This window comes from Lepidochelys kempii, chromosome 4 (genome assembly GCF_965140265.1).
Source record: "Lepidochelys kempii isolate rLepKem1 chromosome 4, rLepKem1.hap2, whole genome shotgun sequence".
Lineage (NCBI taxonomy): Eukaryota > Metazoa > Chordata > Testudines > Cheloniidae > Lepidochelys > Lepidochelys kempii.
In genome coordinates, this window is record NC_133259.1 from 23,293,214 (window position 1) to 23,311,128 (window position 17,915).

General features: G+C 39.5%; 1 protein-coding gene across 8 annotated transcripts in view; it reads left to right on the plus strand.

Annotated features, from left to right (window-relative positions):
• SMARCAD1 (SNF2 related chromatin remodeling ATPase with DExD box 1) overlaps positions 1 to 17,915 on the plus strand; it is a 78,599-nt gene that overhangs the window by 48,771 nt on the left and 11,913 nt on the right. For all 8 annotated transcript variants that reach the window (XM_073340708.1, XM_073340713.1, XM_073340712.1 and 5 more), the window contains 5 exons: positions 9,884 to 10,086; positions 11,645 to 11,735; positions 13,284 to 13,383; positions 15,567 to 15,626; positions 15,827 to 15,902. In XM_073340708.1, the coding sequence (XP_073196809.1) occupies positions 9,884 to 10,086; positions 11,645 to 11,735; positions 13,284 to 13,383; positions 15,567 to 15,626; positions 15,827 to 15,902 (530 nt within the window). The remainder of the gene's footprint in view (positions 1 to 9,883; positions 10,087 to 11,644; positions 11,736 to 13,283; positions 13,384 to 15,566; positions 15,627 to 15,826; positions 15,903 to 17,915) is intronic.

Consider the following 17,915-nt stretch of genomic DNA (forward strand, 5'->3'; position numbering starts at 1 on the left):
CAGGTGCCTGATGTGAGATTGTGTGGTTTAATTTGCAAACACACCAAACACTAACACCTGCAGTTAAACTCAGTGGGAGCTGTACATTGAACTTATAAATTGCTATGTAATGTGAAAGACTGGCTTAAAAAAACAAGAGAAGCAATCTTAGATGTCTCAAATTGGGCACCCAGAGTGGATCCTTTTGACACTAATCTCTGTGCCTCAGTTCTCCCTCTGTGAAATGTGGATAGCATTCCTTCATCTGATAGCATTATGCACATATATTTATTGATGTTTCTGAAACGCTTAAAAACTATAGTGACGAGTGCCCTGGAAAAGCCCATAGGAAATTAATAAATCGGTCTTTGAGAGTACGGCTTGAATAATGTTCCAGAAATAAGGGCCAAACATTGAACAATGAGGCAAAAACAGAATACTGAATAACTGTTCGTTAAGTTTCAGAGTAGCAGCCGAGTTAGTCTGTATTCGCAAAATGAAAAGGAGTACTTGTGGTGCCTTAGAGACTAACCAATTTATTTGAGCATAAATTTTTGTGAGCTGCAGCTCATTTCATTGGATGCCACAAGTACTCCTTTTGCTCATTAAGTGAGCATCATTCATCCTGTGCACTGAATAAGTCAGGGATCCTGTGGGAAAAAGTTATCTTTTTACTGATATATTTGTGATTAAAATCTCATCTCCTTAACTGACTGGAGGTACCAAAAGAAAACCCACCTGTCCCAACCCAAATCTCATTAGAAAAATGGAAGGGGCAAATGAAGAAAAGATAACAATAGGAACGGCACATACAGAAGAATTCACATTTGTTTATTGAAATGAACAAACAAAGTAAAATCTTAAACCTTCTTGCCAGAGTTATTTTTATCCAGCATTGAGGTAAAAATTGATGTAAGGTGTATCCAGGAAACTCGTTGCTTGGTGGTAGCTACTTGGTTATAGTATGCTCCTACTCCATATTTCACTGGACAGTGCTTCAAGAGTCCTATAAAAGCTGTTGAGTTGTGTCCATCGTCTGTGGGACTAAGAAGTCTGTAGCCTAAACAATGTGTCTTTTTGGGGCCGAATTTTAAAAAAATGCATGTATTATGGCCTACTTAACTGTGCACGCTTCTGAAAAATCCAGTCCTAAGTCTCTAGTGATCCCATGTGAACACGGAGCTAAGCACCTGAACTTCTGTGACACAGTAATATCGCTTTTTTTTTTTCTTTTTTCCTGTAGATAATTCAGAATGGCAGATAAAATTCATCTTGTTGTAACTTGGAGATGAATGCTGATATGAAATAAAATATGTGGTTTTATAACAGATGGCTTCAATTTCAGTGCATTTATTTATAGATAACAGGATTTATATTCATGCCAACCAGACCTTTAGGCATTTGGACTCTTATTAAAAGTCACATTCTTCATGGCTGTTTTTAACAAAAGATGTTTTTCAGAAAACTTACTTGCAGGTATCTACATGCAAATCCCAGAATTGCTTAAATTAGAGGGATTTGGTAAGATTTTTCACTTTTTGTTTAAACAAAAACCCAAACACACAAACTGCCAGTGAAGGATATCCTTTTATTGGTACACTCACTGAATTAAAGTGAGATGTAATTGTTGAATTGACATTAGCAAACCAGGTTTGTGTTCATTTCATATAGGTTCTTTACAGATAAACTCTGCAGTTATGGGGAGCGGGGAAGAGATTGAGCAATTTAAAAGTTCAGCTTTTTCGTTGTATGATCACTGGGTATCTTGTATAAGGAAGGGAAAGTTGTATAGGATGTTCAGATACTACTTGTTTTAAGAGGTTTCAGAGTAGCAGCCATGTTAGTCTGTATTCGCAAAAAGAAAAGGAGTACTTGTGGCACCTTAGAGACTAACCAATTTATTTGAGCTTAAGCTTTTGTGAGCTACAGCTCACTTCACGCATAAGCTTTCGTGAGCTACAGCTCACTTCATCGGATGCATCCGATGAAGTGAGCTGTAGCTCACGAAAGCTCATGCTCAAATTGGTTAGTCTCTAAGGTGCCACAAGTACTCCTTTTCTTTTTACTTGTTTTAAGTTAGACTAATATACCAAATTTTACCAGAGCACCCTGTTATCTATAATTGTGTGAAGAACATGTTGAAAAGTTAATTTAATAATAATAATAGCAGTAATAATACTGAAGACTGTCAAATATAAGTGTTCTTAAGTGTTCTCAATTTAACATTGTTTAAGTTAAAAATACTTATCATTTCCCTCTTTAAACTGAAATATATTTTGCACTTAATGTTTTCTGCCTGAGGATAACAAACCTAGCCCCCAATCCTGTAATGATAGGTGTTGATTGACCTCTGACCTAAAGTGAATCCCCACGGATTTCTGTGGAGCTTCATGCAGATAAAAAAGGTCCACCTCCAATGTCTTCATGAAGAATCGGGGTTGAGCCTTTCAATGCCCCTTTGAGGCAGTTAAGCCTTGCTAGTTTTACAGTTAAGGAAACTGAGGCCCAAAGTAAGTGCTTAGTCACACATGGTGCAAGTGGCAGAACTTAATAGAATCCCCCTCTCCTCATTGCCAGTCATTACTTCAAGCCTATCTTTGCGTATGAATCTGGGTAGCGACACATGTCGAGGTTTCTTGTCAGCCATTCCTTCCAGTGGTAGGAAGTTAAAATATTATTTAAAACCCTACAAATATTGATTCTGTTTGTATTATATCAGAGTGAAAAGATACCAAGTGTTGAGGAATTGCAAACAAATGAAGGTGATGTGTGTAGATTTTAAGCAGGCATGTGACAGAAGAAATGAGGCTACATGTTAGAATAAACAGTGCCTGACTGCCCACAAAATTATTCCCAGGTAAAGAGTTTTGTGCGTTGATTAAAGGGAGAAATATAGTGTGAAATAATAAGAGGGTTGCCTTTGGCTGTAATTGGTTACTCTGTTCCATTTCATTAACTTCAAGTTCAGAATAAGGCAATGAAATTAGACATTGATTATCTGTGATGTACAGATAAGCTACAACATGGATTCTGAACTTGGTGGTTGCAAACAGGTCTGGGGGATTCTAACCATTCTCCTTTTACTTTTATGGCTAGATGGCAAAGAGGTCCTAAAGCATTTTTGGTTGTTAACATGTTGAGAACCCCTTGGCGAGGAAATACTATTGTTGTGAGGCTTCTATCTGTCTAAACTAGAGCACACTTCAGGCTCCCAGATCCAAGATTATATCTTGAACATATGGTGAAATCCAGAAAAATAAAAAGTGACAAAGGAAATGGACCAAGGTGAAGGAGAGACTATTGTAAAGTTTTTAGAATACCGTCCTGGAATTCTGACTTGTGTTCTTCCAATTCACTTGATGTGACTCTTGGAAAGTTAACCTCTGTGCCGCAGTTCAGACCTCTGTAAAACAGAGCATTACTAACTTTACAAAATACTTTGAGAGCCTCTGCTGAATGATGCTAGAAATGTGAAGTGGTGGTAGTAATAATGAAATTAAATGAGATTGCGTAGCGCTGTGAAGTTTGATACATGATGTGGAATAATAGATGGAAAAACTATTCTAGTAGAAGTAATTGGAGAATATGAAAGCCACTCTGAAGAAGGTACATTATGAAATGTCTTCAGTATAGTGCAGTGTAACCTTAAGGAAAGTGTTCAGGCAAGGACTAGAAAATTGAGCTTTGTGGCGTAAATGGTGCTGATGAGAAGACTCACTTGGAGAATGAAATTATCATCCCAGCAGAAAGTGAGATTAGGCAAGCACATGCATGACTGAGGGTTTCTAAAGCTGAAATGTGAAGGGACCAAGTTCAGATAAAGGAACCAATGTTCTGCAGATGCTATGGGAAGGTCAGTTATTTGGCAACTGCAGAAACTTGACATAGCCTGTGGAGGGAACTATCTCAATTTATCTACTTCAGTACTTTACGAACATATCATAGTTAGGACACTATATTAGGGGGGCGACTAAGGCTGCCCTCTTGTGCTAGGTCCTGTTGTGATGCTCCCTGGGGATACCCAGGGTTGTGAGGTATCCCGCAACTTCCTCCCCTTAGCATCAGGGAGCTTTGTCCATCCCTGCCAGGTGACTGCTGACACCCCGAGTCACAGGCAACACAAGCGCTTTCCTCTCAGCCCAGGTGTGCACCATTGTCCCTCTGCAACCTGACGCATTCCAGCCCCAGCTTCTCTGACCATCCCCCTGGAGTGTGAAGACTGTATCCACTGGACACTCGTAGAATTACCAGACCTGCCGTTCCCAAAGGAGCGGTTACGCCACAGCTTACTGGTTACACCTGAGGTTCTAGCTCTGCTTGACACAGAGCACTTAGATTTGTTTGTTCCGTAAACATATTTTTGTTTTCATCATAAAGAATAGATATTTAAACTATAGCAAACAGGATTAATGGAAACAAAGGTTATATACAAAATCAAATCATAACACATTCTAGCACATAAGCTTAGCTAACGAGATGCACTCTTGTCCAATGATGCACTGCTTCCCCCAACATCCTTCTCACAGCATTTTCCAACCAGGATGCCTGAGACCCTCTCTTCATGAGATCAAGCCCATTGGCAACTTGTCTCCCCAGATGGGGGATACCATGGCATCTTTCTGCACCCTTAGATGTGTCCAACCAGTCATTAGTTCTTCAGCTATGAAACAGGGATATTACTCCCTCCCCCATTTTTTTAACCTCTTCCTTTTAATTTTTCTTCCAAAGTCCCTGCAAGATCTTCATTGGCATTTGATGTAGAATGCTAATAAACTTCTGTGGTCACAGTGGTCAGCTGCAGAGATAAGTGTCTCCCACCTCCTGTCTGAAGAAGTAGGTCTCAAGGCATGCTACCTCTGGGTGACCTGTGTTTAACTACAAGGCCTTAAGAACATAATTTCCACTGTGTGTGTCTGTGTGTGCTCACATCTCCTTACATATTACCCACCCATAGATTTCGCAGAGATGATGACCACCAGTGTATGACACCTGATTTCAGTGAAAATGTTACAAGACCCTTTTTGGTGACTTTGAATGTAAATACCAGACTTGGAGGGTCCCTGTAATACTTATGCACCCCTGTGCTGTCTGCCAGGTGGCATCAAAAGATCCTTGGGTCACAACTGTACAAACACCCAGCAAGTTATGGTTTCTGACCCAAAGAGCTTGTGGATATCTAAAATCAGGAACAGAGAAGGGAGTGTGAGGAAAGAGTAATAGGAACATGAATTTATATAGACCAGAGTATACAGTTAAATTGGGTGGCTTTATAAAAGGTGATGGAAACATTTAATGTGTTTCTCTTAAAACTCTTCAAGACATTCCCTGCATCTTTGCACAAATAATTTTGTTCTTTAGCAACTTCTAAACCTTTTCCAAAACACAATGTCCTTTTAGAAACGTAATATGCACAACAGCACGTGTCATTGCAAATGAGGTCCAACAAGAGTTTTATGCAGTAAAATAACTATTTTTGTACCGGTTTTACTTCAGTTTATGGGTTCATTTTATTTGCAGTACTGTGCCCCGGCACCTAGCTTTGCTTCACTCCACTTGTGACTTTCCTGAGAATGTGCTACCATTATCTTGCAGATAGTAAGCCCTCCACAGCACTGATTGTACAGTGCCCAGTCCAGTGGGGTCACAGTCCTAATTGGGACCTTTGTGCACTACCATTATACTCCTGTTTATTAACAACAAAGGTACAATTGAAATAAGTTTTCTGAGAGCAGCATATAGAGCTGCTGCTAGTTTGACATGGTTACCTGACCCCTAAACCTCCTATAAAAACAGCACACCTAGCAACATGTGCTCCTGACCTCCTACCACATCTCTGTGTATGAGTGCCCACCCATTTACATGAGAGTCAATGGAAAGGATGATTTCCAGCCAAGACTGTGGAGTTGAGGCTAAGGATTTATCTATACAGAAAGTTGTCTATTTCTCATTCTCTCACACACAATGGTTGCAGAACATGAGTCTGTGTAGCCTAAAACCACATTCTGGATTTAAGAAAAAAAAATTAACTTCTAGCCCTGAGTCTCTTCTCTGTTAACAGAGGCTGGTGGGATGGTGCTCTGATGTTGGAAGCAGCTTTCGCAGCAGCACCCAGAAAGCTGACAGCCATAGTCCTTACTGATTTTTTTTTTTCTGTGTGGAGGGGCACTCTTCTCTTTGCTGCTCCCTAAGGCTTCAACTTGGGAGGTGGAGGATACTACAGAGAAATGGGCCACTCCTCCCCTGTAAGCCACATGCATCTTTTTGAACTGGAGAGAGATGAATGCTGGCAGCAGGCAATCAGTGGTTAGGAAGCAGGGAGCCTGTTGAGAGCTGTGTCATCACTGCAGGGTAAGGAGGCTGCCCCGGCAGCTGGTCAGGACACATTCATGGGAAAACCCTTCCCCCATGTAGCTCTTTAAAAGAAATTGTTGGCTGCCTACAGCAGTTCCAGTGTCATGGTGGCATCCAATTTCTTGCTACTCCCATCAGCATGGTTAGACTCTGTGGAGCCCTTCCACCCAATTCCTCTGTTTGCTCCCCACAAAAACAACAACAAAATAATATTGGCTTCCCAGTGGAGGGAGAATAGATCTCTTAGGAGAAGTCATAGCCTGGGACTTGAGATCTAAGTACTGGTGCTGTTCAAATGTATGCTGCCCCACAAGCTGTCAGAGTAGTGGCCAGGCCCATGACTCAAGTGAGGAAATGGTTGGAGAAAAGTGAAAATGAGTCTAATTATGTTTTTGTCTCAAATCCAGTTAGTATCTAAAACTAAAAATGTTACATTTGGGAACTTTGAACTCCCTGCTAAATTGTCATGTTATTAATGTCATTGTTTTTATAAATTCTGCTTGTGCAAACCTCCGTATATTATCCTCAGTTTTATAGCATTTTCTGTTGATAGTGACGCTAATTTTTACTTGCTCATCTTAAAGTGGGAGTATATTAAATAATCCTCGTTTGTTACAGTATCCAGTGTTAAAATCTGAAAGGAAGGACAACTAGAATGGTGAACAAAAATGGCCTTAAATTCTGTCAACTTTCATTATATTTTCATATTTCATATTTTTGTATATTTCTATTTGATAGATTTCATAGCCATAAGGGACAGTCGTGATCATATTATCTCACCTCCTGTATAACACAGGCAATAGAACTTCCCCAAAGTAATTCCTAGCGCACGTTGTTTAGAAAAAACATCCAAGCTTGATTTAAACATTGCCAGTTCACTGCCAACCTGGGTAAATTGCTCCAGTGTTTAAAATTTGCATCTTATTTCCAGTCTGATTTGCCTTGCTTCAACCTCCAGCCTTCAAATCGTATTATACCTTCCTCTGCTAGATTGAAGAGCCCGTTATTAACTATTTGTTCCCTGTGTAGGTACTAATGAACCTTCTCTTTGTTAAGTTAAATAGATGGAGCTCTTCAAATATATCACTAAGGCATGTTTTCTAACCCTTTAATCATTCTCATGGCATTTCTCTGAACATTTTCCAATTTATCAACGTCCTCCTTGAACTATGGACATGAGAAGTGGATGCAGTACTCTAACAGTGGTCACGTGTGTGCCAAATACAGAGGTAAAATAACCTCTCCACTCCTCCTCAAGATTCCCCAGTTTGTATATCCCAGGAATTCATGTTCAGCTGATTATCCACCATGACCCCCAAATCTTTTTTAGAATCATTGCTTTCCAGGATAGTTTCCCTCATTCTGTAAGTATGGCCCACATTCTTTGTTCCTAGACAAATACTTGTAATATTTAGCCCTATTAAAACACATATTGTTTGCTTGTGCCCAGTTTACCAAGTGATCCAGATCACTCTGAATCAGTGACCTTCCTCTTCATGATTTACCTCTCTCTCTCTCTCTCTCTCTCTCAATTTCTGCAAACTTTATTAGTGATTTTGTTTTCGTTCAGGTCATTTGATAAAAATTTTAAATAGCGTAGGACTGAGAACTTATTCCTGTAGGACCTCACGGTAAACACACTTGTTCTGTGATACCCTGATTACAAATACTTTTGGAAACCTATCAGTTGGGCAGTTTTTAATCCATTTATTCTCTGCCGTGTTAATTTTATACCATTCTAGTTTTTTATTTAAATATTGTGGGGTACCAAGTCAAACATCTTACCCTAAGTCCAAGTATATTACGCCAACGCTATTTCCTTTATCAACCATACTTGTAATTTCCTTTTTTTTTTTAAAAAAAAAAAGTTTAGTTTGACAGGATCTATTTTCCAGAAATATGTTGATTGGCATTAATTAATTACCCTCCTTTTATTGTTCATTAATCAAGTCCCATATCAGCTGCTTCATTATTTTGCCTGTGACTTATGTCAGACTGACTGGCCTTTTTTTACCTGGATCATTCTGTTTACCCGTGTTAAAAATTGGGTTAAGAATAGCTTTCTTCCAGTCTTCTGGAACTTTCCCAGTCTCCTAAGATTTATTGAAAATCAACATTAGCAGTCAATCATGTTCCTGAGCCAGGTCTTCTAAAACTCTTGGCTTCCAGCAGATCTGTTCCTGGGTCTGCAGAAGCCACAGTGGGAGGTGCTACGTATACCCTGTAATGCTGGGGCTGATTGAAACTCTTGAGTGTAAAACAGTTCTAGGTATGCATGTTCAATCTTTCATGCAGTCATCTTTCTTAATAAAAATAGCACCTGTATCGCACATATTAAATACCTCTAGTCCGGAAGCCATAAAGAAAATGAGGTTCCTAAGCAAATTAATGTAGTGGCCCTATGAAGTCACAGTATGAAATATTGAAGAAATGTTTGGAGCAGGTTTTTTGTTTGTTTCTCTTGTCTAAGGAGGCTCTTTGTCCAATTTTGAAGGTATAAAGCAGGGGCGGGCCAACTTTTTGGCATGAGGGCCACATTGGGTTTCTGAAATTATATGGAGGGCCCAGTAAGAGGGACTGCGCCTCCCCAAACAGCCAGGCGTGGCCCGGAGCCCATCCCCTATCCAACCCCCTCCGCCTCTGACCCCAATGGCCTCCCTGGGACTCCTGTCCCATCCAACTTCCCTGTCCCCTAATGCGTTCCTGCCCCCTCCACCCCTCCCTGTCCCCTGACCGTCTCCAGAGCCCCTGACTGCCCCCCGCTGCCGCATCCAACCCCTCTGTTCCCCACCCTCTGACCGCCCTGCCCCCTTACCGCACTGCCTGGAGCATCAGTGGCTGGTGCTGCTACAGCCGCTCCTCCCAGAGCACCAGGACAGGCAGCCATGCCACCCGGCTGGAGCCAGCCACACCACCGCGCAGCACAGAGCACCAGGTCAGGCCGTGGCTCTGCAGCTGCGCTGCCCTGCAAGAGCCCGCAGCCCCGCCGCCCAGAGCATTGCACCAGCGGCGCAGCGAGCTGAGGCTGCGGGGGAAGGGGATCAGCAGGGGGAGGGGCCGGGGGCTAGCCTCCTGGGCCAGGCAGGAGGGTCCCGGGGTCTGGATGTGGCCGTGGGCCGTAGTTTGGCTCCTGTCCTTTTTACCAGAGGTGGGCAAACTCCTGACATGGTACTATAATTCTTACCACTAACACTATTGTGTATAGTCTTGAAGCCATTCAATAACTCAGGGAATGTGAGCTGAATTTCACAAACCTATAGGTGGTTTTAAAGGATTTAAAAAAAAAAAAAAAAGCCCCTTTCTGAAACAGGTTTATGGATTGTTCCTTCAGCTTCTAACAGGGATGAAAGGACGCTAAGTCAGCTGAGAGCATTAGTAACGAAAGTTCACACTGGCAGTGATGTAATAACCTTTATATGTATTTTTCTTACAAAAAATGACTAATACAGTGTTTATGAAAGATTAGAGTTATAAAACCATGTTTAAGCTGCTTGATAGTCATTTTTAATTTTGCTATCCGTGTCAATTGGAGTATTTTTTTTTCTTTCAATAGTTTACAAAAATGAGTAAGACAAACGGATTATCAGAAGATATTATATGGAACTGTAAAATATTGCTCAAAGAGAGAGAGGTGGTTCTAAAACTCATGAACAAATGTGAAGACATTTCAAATAAATTGACAAAACAAGTTACCAGGATCACTGAAGATGGAGGATGTGGATGGAACATAGAGCAACCTTCCATTCTGAATCAAAGGTACATCTGAATACTACTGACATACAGAAAACATTGTTTGATACTATGTACAGGTGGAGGCAGAGATTTTCAAAAATGTGAGCCTGAAATCAGGTGTTCGAGACCATGTTTAGTCACCTAAATGAAGGGACTGATTTTTTTTCAAAATTGTTGAACATCCAGCAGGCCCCCTTCACTTAAATAGGAGCTGCTTCAGTTCCTACTTACCTCAGATGCCTGAATACAGTTGAGAGGCTAGGAACCTATTTTTGGACATCTGACCCAAAAGGATTTCCTTCGTGCTTTACAAGGTACATGCACTGGGCTCACGTAAATTTACAACAACAACAAAAAAATCTTTGTGGAAGGGACATAAAAGAAGGTAAAAATGTGAGTTTTTGCCATTCGTGCGTGAGGGAGACTTACACATGCATTAATTGGTAACCCCCAACTTTTTCATAAACTGGATAAAATAAGTTAATGGAATTACAGAAGTAAATAAGACAGCCTGCTGTGCATACTATGAATAAAAAGTTTTGTTGAAATGTTATTAGAGCCTCAGCAATGGCTTAGGGTTTGTGCGTTACAGGGTTGAAATGCGTAGATGCCCTGATGTTCAGAATCTGTCAGAATTGACTCAGCCCTTCAACTTTCCAAGGCAGATAAAAATAAGTTCTGTGCAGTTTGCTGTATGGCTCAGTTTTGAATGAGATCTTGCAACCTGAGGCCTCGATGCTACAAGCTGCTCTGCACAGCTTGATGCCTGAACCCACCAAGGTGCCCCTTTTGACCTCCGTGCTGCAGAGCAGCCCACCCATAGCGAGCAATTTTCAGGAATTGAGCGTAAGGTCTTGTGCACACTATGTGGTCACCAAAAATTCCCTGTGTAGTGTATAGTAATAACTGAGGAATACTGTTTACACCTCTGATTAAAAGAACAAATAGATATTTTGTTGAATTGTTTTGTTTTTGGTGTTTAAATAAAAATAGAGTTGAGCTAACACTTTCCCAGTGTGTTCAAAGCTGAAAAATGGATGATCGTTCTTGACTGCATACCCTACTTTTCTTCTGTATCTCCTGTTCAGTTTTTAATTGTTAAAATAAACTTTCTAAAGAGGGTCACTGTATGAGAGACTGCTAATAAGTTGTTCTGCTTTACCAATAGCTGCAGCTGCATCACATTCTATAATAGAACTAAAATGGTTTTTCCATATCTTTAAGTAATTATTGCATGTCAATCAATGATAAAAAAGACAAAATATAAATGGCTAAAGGATAACAGTGTAGTTTCATTATTTTTAAATAATTATGAAAACGTATAAAGGATTCAAACAACTAAAAACAGTTTTTTAAACCTAAGTGACATTTGTTTTGTTTGTAATCATGAGCTGGGAGAGACGTTCACGACTCCTGAAAGTGAGTTCTTGGCTCCCAACTGGGCCTTGGGTGGAGTAAATGGTAGGAAACTCTACAATAAACTTTTAGGATGACCATTGTAAAAATTTATTACTTTCGTGGTGATCTTTCATATAGAAGCAATCAGAAGGAGCTAAAATTGTAAACTATTCTGTTTTTTCAGTATGGAGCTCAAGCCATATCAGAAGATAGGTTTGAACTGGCTAGCACTACTGCATAAACATGGATTGAATGGTATTTTAGCTGATGAAATGGTAAGTAGAAAACTGAATATTTAGGAAATTTTAAACTGCTCATCTGACCTACTTTTGTCTAAATAGTTCATATAAAATGCTTAAATGATGTGTTCCATAACCACAAATTAGTAACTTTACCAGTGGAAAATCACTTTAAAACTGTTGCTTTGAATTTTTTTCCTTTTCTTAAATTAATTGTGAGTTACTGTAGCAGTAACTAGTGAACTATTACTCACAATCTCACAATAAAAAGTCTTTAAATATCCTGATGGCTATACCATTAATATCTATTGTAAGTCAGAAGTAGAAATGAGATTGTGAGAATTTCATTCATACTGTATTGTAAAATTAATTTTAATTTGGAAACCACAAGTTCCTTTGTTTTGCACAGAGTTACTCAAATTGCAATATCCCTTTAAGAGAGAAGGGCTTGAATTTCATAGCCTTGGATAATTGGGGATCAGATGATGGTTTTGGGTAGTGGAAGCCACTCGCATAGCAAAAAGCTTGCTTGAACAAGTGGATGTTTCTCACTGCAGTAACATCAGACATTTCAGGTGTCTAGCACCATTTTAACCCATAATTTAACCCATAAAATTTTTCAAATTCTCTTCACCACTTCTAAAACTGCTAGAAGATTGTGAGAAAAGTAGAATAGCAGAGACCCTCCCTTCCTTCCCCTGCCTTTCCCCCCCCACAGTGTTTGGCTGTTTGGCTGTCAGCTGTGAATTCCCTTCTCCCTGTGTGTCTGGTTGGGTTTGAAATGGTTTGTGAGAGAAGGTTATGCATTTCTGGGTTCTTAAGCGGCTGTCACTTGTAATTCTGACCCTCGGTTACATTTACAAGTGATATGATTGGTGCTATTGGTGTGGATATTTAATTGGGACTCGAATAATGTTCCTTGATTTCCAAGTACTTCACTCTACACTTGACATTAATCCTACTACTACCCTGTGTGTGGGGTAGATAAGTATTCAGTATTTTAAGTAGAAAACACAAAAAGACAGTACAGTAAAAGTTGCTTGAAGCCTACTCCTATTGCAAAGAGCTTTCTACTAAATTTCTCTTCAGAATCCTAGTTTCTCTCACTCTCTTGTCGTAAATACCTGGAATACGCTTTACAAAGATGGCCCTTTTTATAAAGGGCCCTCAAAGGAATGCTCTGGATTTCAAATAATGGTCTGCACATCAATACCACAGGCTGTGGGAAGACCAGTCAAAAGTTGCGGGGAGAGGGGAAATAGATTAAAATTTAAACTAAAATGGGAACATTACAAATGGATTATAAGAATAAATGAAAAGACAGATTAATCTGTAATGAGGGAGGGTTAAGAGGAAGAGAGTCATTAAATGATTTGAGGATGATTATTCTCATATTCAGGTGAGTCAAAGGAAGTATATTGTCTAAAATATAGCTGATAAACACTAATATTTTTTTATTTTTGTTACACCTTTCCACTGACTATGTGTAAACACTTGAGAAATATCAACTCATTCGTCCCAACTATTCTTACTTTTACAATGACTATATTAATTTTAGTTTAAACTGTTAATGTTTCTTCCTAGGGTTTAGGAAAAACGATACAAGCTATTGCATTCCTGGCATACCTCTACCAAGAGGGTGATAAAGGTCCTCATTTGATTGTTGTGCCAGCTTCAACTTTAGGTAAGTTAAGGATTTCGCAAGTATTTGTAATGAAATAAAACCATCCTGATTCACGAATAAAAAGATTATGCAGATGGAAGTTTTAAGATCACACCTTTTATATATACATTTTTACTTGAGAGGAAAGTTGGTGATGTAATTTCTTTATGCTAATGTTGAGTTTTCTAAGGGTATATTTACACTGCAATTAGATACCCATGGCTGGCTCATGCTAGCTGAGTCAGGCTTGCTGGGCTTGAGCTGCAGGGATGTTTAATTGCAGTGCAGACTTTCTAGATCAGGCAGCCCAAGCTCTAGGACCCTCCCACCTCGCAGGCTCCTAGAGTCCAGGTTCCAGACCAAGCCTGAATGCCTACACTGCAAACCAGCCCCGCATCCCGAGCTCAAGTCAGTTGCTGTGGGCCTGCCGTGGGTGTCTAACTGCAGTAGAGATATGCCCTCGGTGGCTGAAACTAAAGCTGTTAAACTGAGTTGAAGCCATAGCCTATATTGATACTGAATTTTTTTTAAGACACTTGCATTGAAATTACAGGTTGTAAGTAGGTACAAAAGTGATGATTAAAAAAGAAAATTATGTATGTTTTACAAAATGCAGCTACAATTTTAATGCAGTGCTCGTGTGTTAATTTTACTCTAACTTTGGTAGATTCTGGTCACTTTACACAGAATAAGACTGATGTAATTGGTGGTTTATTTCTCTACCAAGGTCACTTAACTTAAGGGTAGATTTCATTTTTTTTTTTTAAATAGTACCGGACCCCTTTTGCACCACAGAATCCCTCGCAAAGGTGTACTAGATCCCTAAAAATGACTGGCTCTGTGCAGAGCTATCAATCTTTCTTTTTCATGATTATTAAACTTGCTCGCGATTTTCCTCCTTTTTTTAAAGAACATAAAATTTCCCTAACTGTAAAACAATTTTGTGGAATTTTTTAACAACTTGTTTGTTTTGATGACCCATAGGCAGGATTTATCATTGGATAACTTCCTAGCTGATGTTTAAATAGAATAGTTTATAACTTCCAGGTTTTAAAGTGCCTATTTTAATTTATGGTATTGTGCAGCTAAATAGCTTGTTTTTTTCACCAACAGAAATTGGCCAGTAAAAGATATTACCTCACCCAGCTTGTCTCTATTTTAATTTAGACCTTCTTGCTTGTCTAAAATAACTTCATTTAAATGTGCATTTTTACAGTTGAGTCCATTTATTCCAATAATTAAAAGGATATCTTTTCTTTACACCTGAAAGATGTACAGTGAAAAATCTTATTTCTTGGATTTTTTTAAGTGATTTTTAAAGACTTGTGAAAGGTGCCGAATTGATCGCTCTAGAGATTGTAGTCCTTAGCCAAAAAACAGGTACAGTATAGGGAGGGCAAAGGCAAGGTATCTATAGCTGTGTTGTCAAGATGCCTCCATCCTGTCCCAAAGGTCCCTTTTAGGAGGCCATAGGGTAGTCCATCCCCATTCGGTCCTTAGACCTCTCTGCAGAGATGCCAGTTGTGATGATATGGGCATCTGTCCATTGAGACCAACCCATGTGTCACATAAAACCACCGATGTCAGTTTGACTCAGTAAGACTGTTGGCAACAACTTTTGATCATTATCTGCCTGGACTTGAATGTAGATGTGAAAGAATTTCGATCCCTTTTCCAATTCCCGCATCAAGTTTTGTTATGAGGCTCTTGTAAATAAAGGTCTCTAGAAATAAATTTTTTAGAGAAATAAATGTCCATTCAGCCCAGAGTCTGAGTATTCTGCCCCGGGAAGTTGAGTTTTAACTAATACTGTTTTATCTCAAATACGATGTTAATGAGCAGAAAAAAATAGAGTCCTCGTAAATTTATGTCTAAAAAGTGAGCTGTACAGGAATAATGAAAATCCTCTTTAAAGATGTTTCTTTTAATTTTGTAAAAAACCTGATCTTTTCTTAATCCTCAAGCTCCTATATATATTAGCTTCCAGTGAACGTGGGAAATATTTAGCATCTTTGTCAGCCATTTTTAACATTGTAAGATTTTATAACACAGAAATCATAAAACAATATCACATTTTTGCTTCAGCATAATTTCATTTGATTTTTAACTGATTTTTAGTCTAGTGTTGAAGAAGGCTAAAATGTGTTGCGAAGTGTATTAGTTTATATAAGATTCATATATTGCTTTCTAATAATCTTTTACAGATAACTGGATAAGAGAGGTTAATCTGTGGTGTCCTGCTCTTGATGTCCTTTTTTATTATGGTAAGAAATCTATTAGTCTTGAAAATACAGAAGCAAAAACATTAGTTTTAAGGCTAAGCTGATAATGTGGTAGGCTGCCTGTGCCACATAATAGAACATGAAATAGACATTGAACAGAATTTTCAGGCTAATAGTTTAAATACAGATAGTTAATGCACAGAAAATATTGTACTAATGTATCTATTTTTTTCTTCCTGTAGGATCCCAAGAGGATCGTAAGCAACTCAGAATTGACATTAATAATAAAGTTGTAAATTTCAATGTGATTGTGACCACGTAAGTACTGTAATTAAAAGAAACCAGTAAATGAAATAAAAACGTTGCTCTACTGACCTCTAGTGGTATTGAGCATCATCAACTTCTTGAATATAGACTCATATTTCAGCTCTCAAACAAGGAGTTTGAGTCAGCAGAAAGTACTGTCAGTTGATTTTTTTCAGTCTTACTGTTCAGATGGCCATTGTCAAAGCTGAACACCTTTTTTGTGGTAGATATGTAAAACCACTCTGACCCACAGCATGGTACTGGTAGAAGCTTCTACTGCTTTCTCTGCCTTCAGGCAAGACAGAAGGAAGAATTTAGAATACAACCAAGAGCACTAGGAGCTACACAAAGAATGCCACCATCACTGGTAGCTCAAGATAGGTGGAAGAAGCTCACAAACTTGGACTATTGTGATACTGGATATCAACATCATGTAGCGGGGATGGCCAAACTTTTTGGCCTGAGGGCCACATCGGGGTGCGAAACTGTATGGAGGGCTGTGGGGGAAGGAAGCTCACGTTCCTCTGTAATTTGCCAGTACCAAGTTATGTTCTGTAACAAATGGAAAAAAGGCAACTGTACCCGAAAGTCACCAGTATTATTGTGTCCCAAAGTCCTTCCTGTGCCCCTTGCAAATACACAGGGACAGATACTCAAAATTTGCAAAATGCAAACATAACTTGCTTTGGTCTTTACATCATTTATCCCATCTCTATAAAAAAAATACTGAGGCTTATGTGTCTGTCCTCATTTGTGGCTCTCAAGTTCCTTCATTCTGCAGAAATGTGCCCCCAGATGGTTAAAATCAAACAAGAATGTGCCTTGCCTTCAATATTTTTGCACTAAATTTTCCATTAAATATTTTTTGATCTCATAGGTTTTCTGCTTTTCTCTCTCTCTCTTTCTCTCTCTCTCTCTCTCTCTCTCTCTCTTTTTTTGGACAGGTTTCAGAGTAACAGCCGTGTTAGTCTGTATTCGCAAAAAGAAAAGGAGTACTTAAATTGGTTAGTCTCTAAGGTGCCACAAGTACTCCTTTTCTTTTTTCTTTTTTTTTCTATTTTTTGTTTGATTCTGCCATTGACTTGACTTTATACTTTCAGATTTTTAGCTGGTTAGGTTTTCCTTTCCTTAAACTAAAGGGCCTTTCACTCCCATTATCCTTCATTCTCCCTTCTTCCTTTGTGACTGCTTTCCGGATTACTTCTTTCTGCTCCCACTTCCTCTTCCTCAGAAAGACACCTATCAGTCACTCACCTTAGGAACGAAGAGTTAAAGGTGAGACCTGCTCACCAGATCTAAATTGGAGCTGGTTGATTGATGCAGGACAGAGGTTTTGGTGTCGGACAGGACCATGGGACCATCCCCTAACTAGATGGAGAAATGTGCAAATGCAGGACCAGTTGTCCCTTGTGCTGTTGGAGATGGGAAGGAGTCATTCAACCTGTTTGGAATTAGTTTAACTCCTAGAATCTGTGCCTAAGTTCACAGGCACACTGCACCTCTTTAAGTGCATGTTTAAAACTTAAACCTCTGCACATACTCAGTAATTTGTAAATATGCATAACTTGGTTCTCTCAAACAACTTTTTACGCCTTGAAACATTCTCAGTGAAGACTGAGTTTAAAACCTCAGAAATGTAATAGTCCTGTTTTTAAAAATGAGAGAAAACATTTAACAAAGTAACGTGAATTTTTTGAGTCAAGAAATCTGTGTATTGCACCCTCACAGAATTTTGATGGCCGTAAGGATTTTGCTCAGAATGTAGTAGACCGGGGGTGGGCAAACTTTTTGACCTGAGGGCCACATCTGGATATAGAAACTGTATGGCAGGCCATGAATGCTCACAAATTGGGGGTTGGGACCAAGGCGTTCAGAGGGCAGGATGGGCATGAGGGCTAAGGCTGGGGCAGGGGATGGAGGTGTGGGGAGGGGGGCTCAGGAGTGCAGGCTTCAGACGGCACTTACCGGAGGCAGCAGCAGCATGTTTCCCCTCCAGCTCTGGCACGGCCAGGCAGTTCTGCGCGC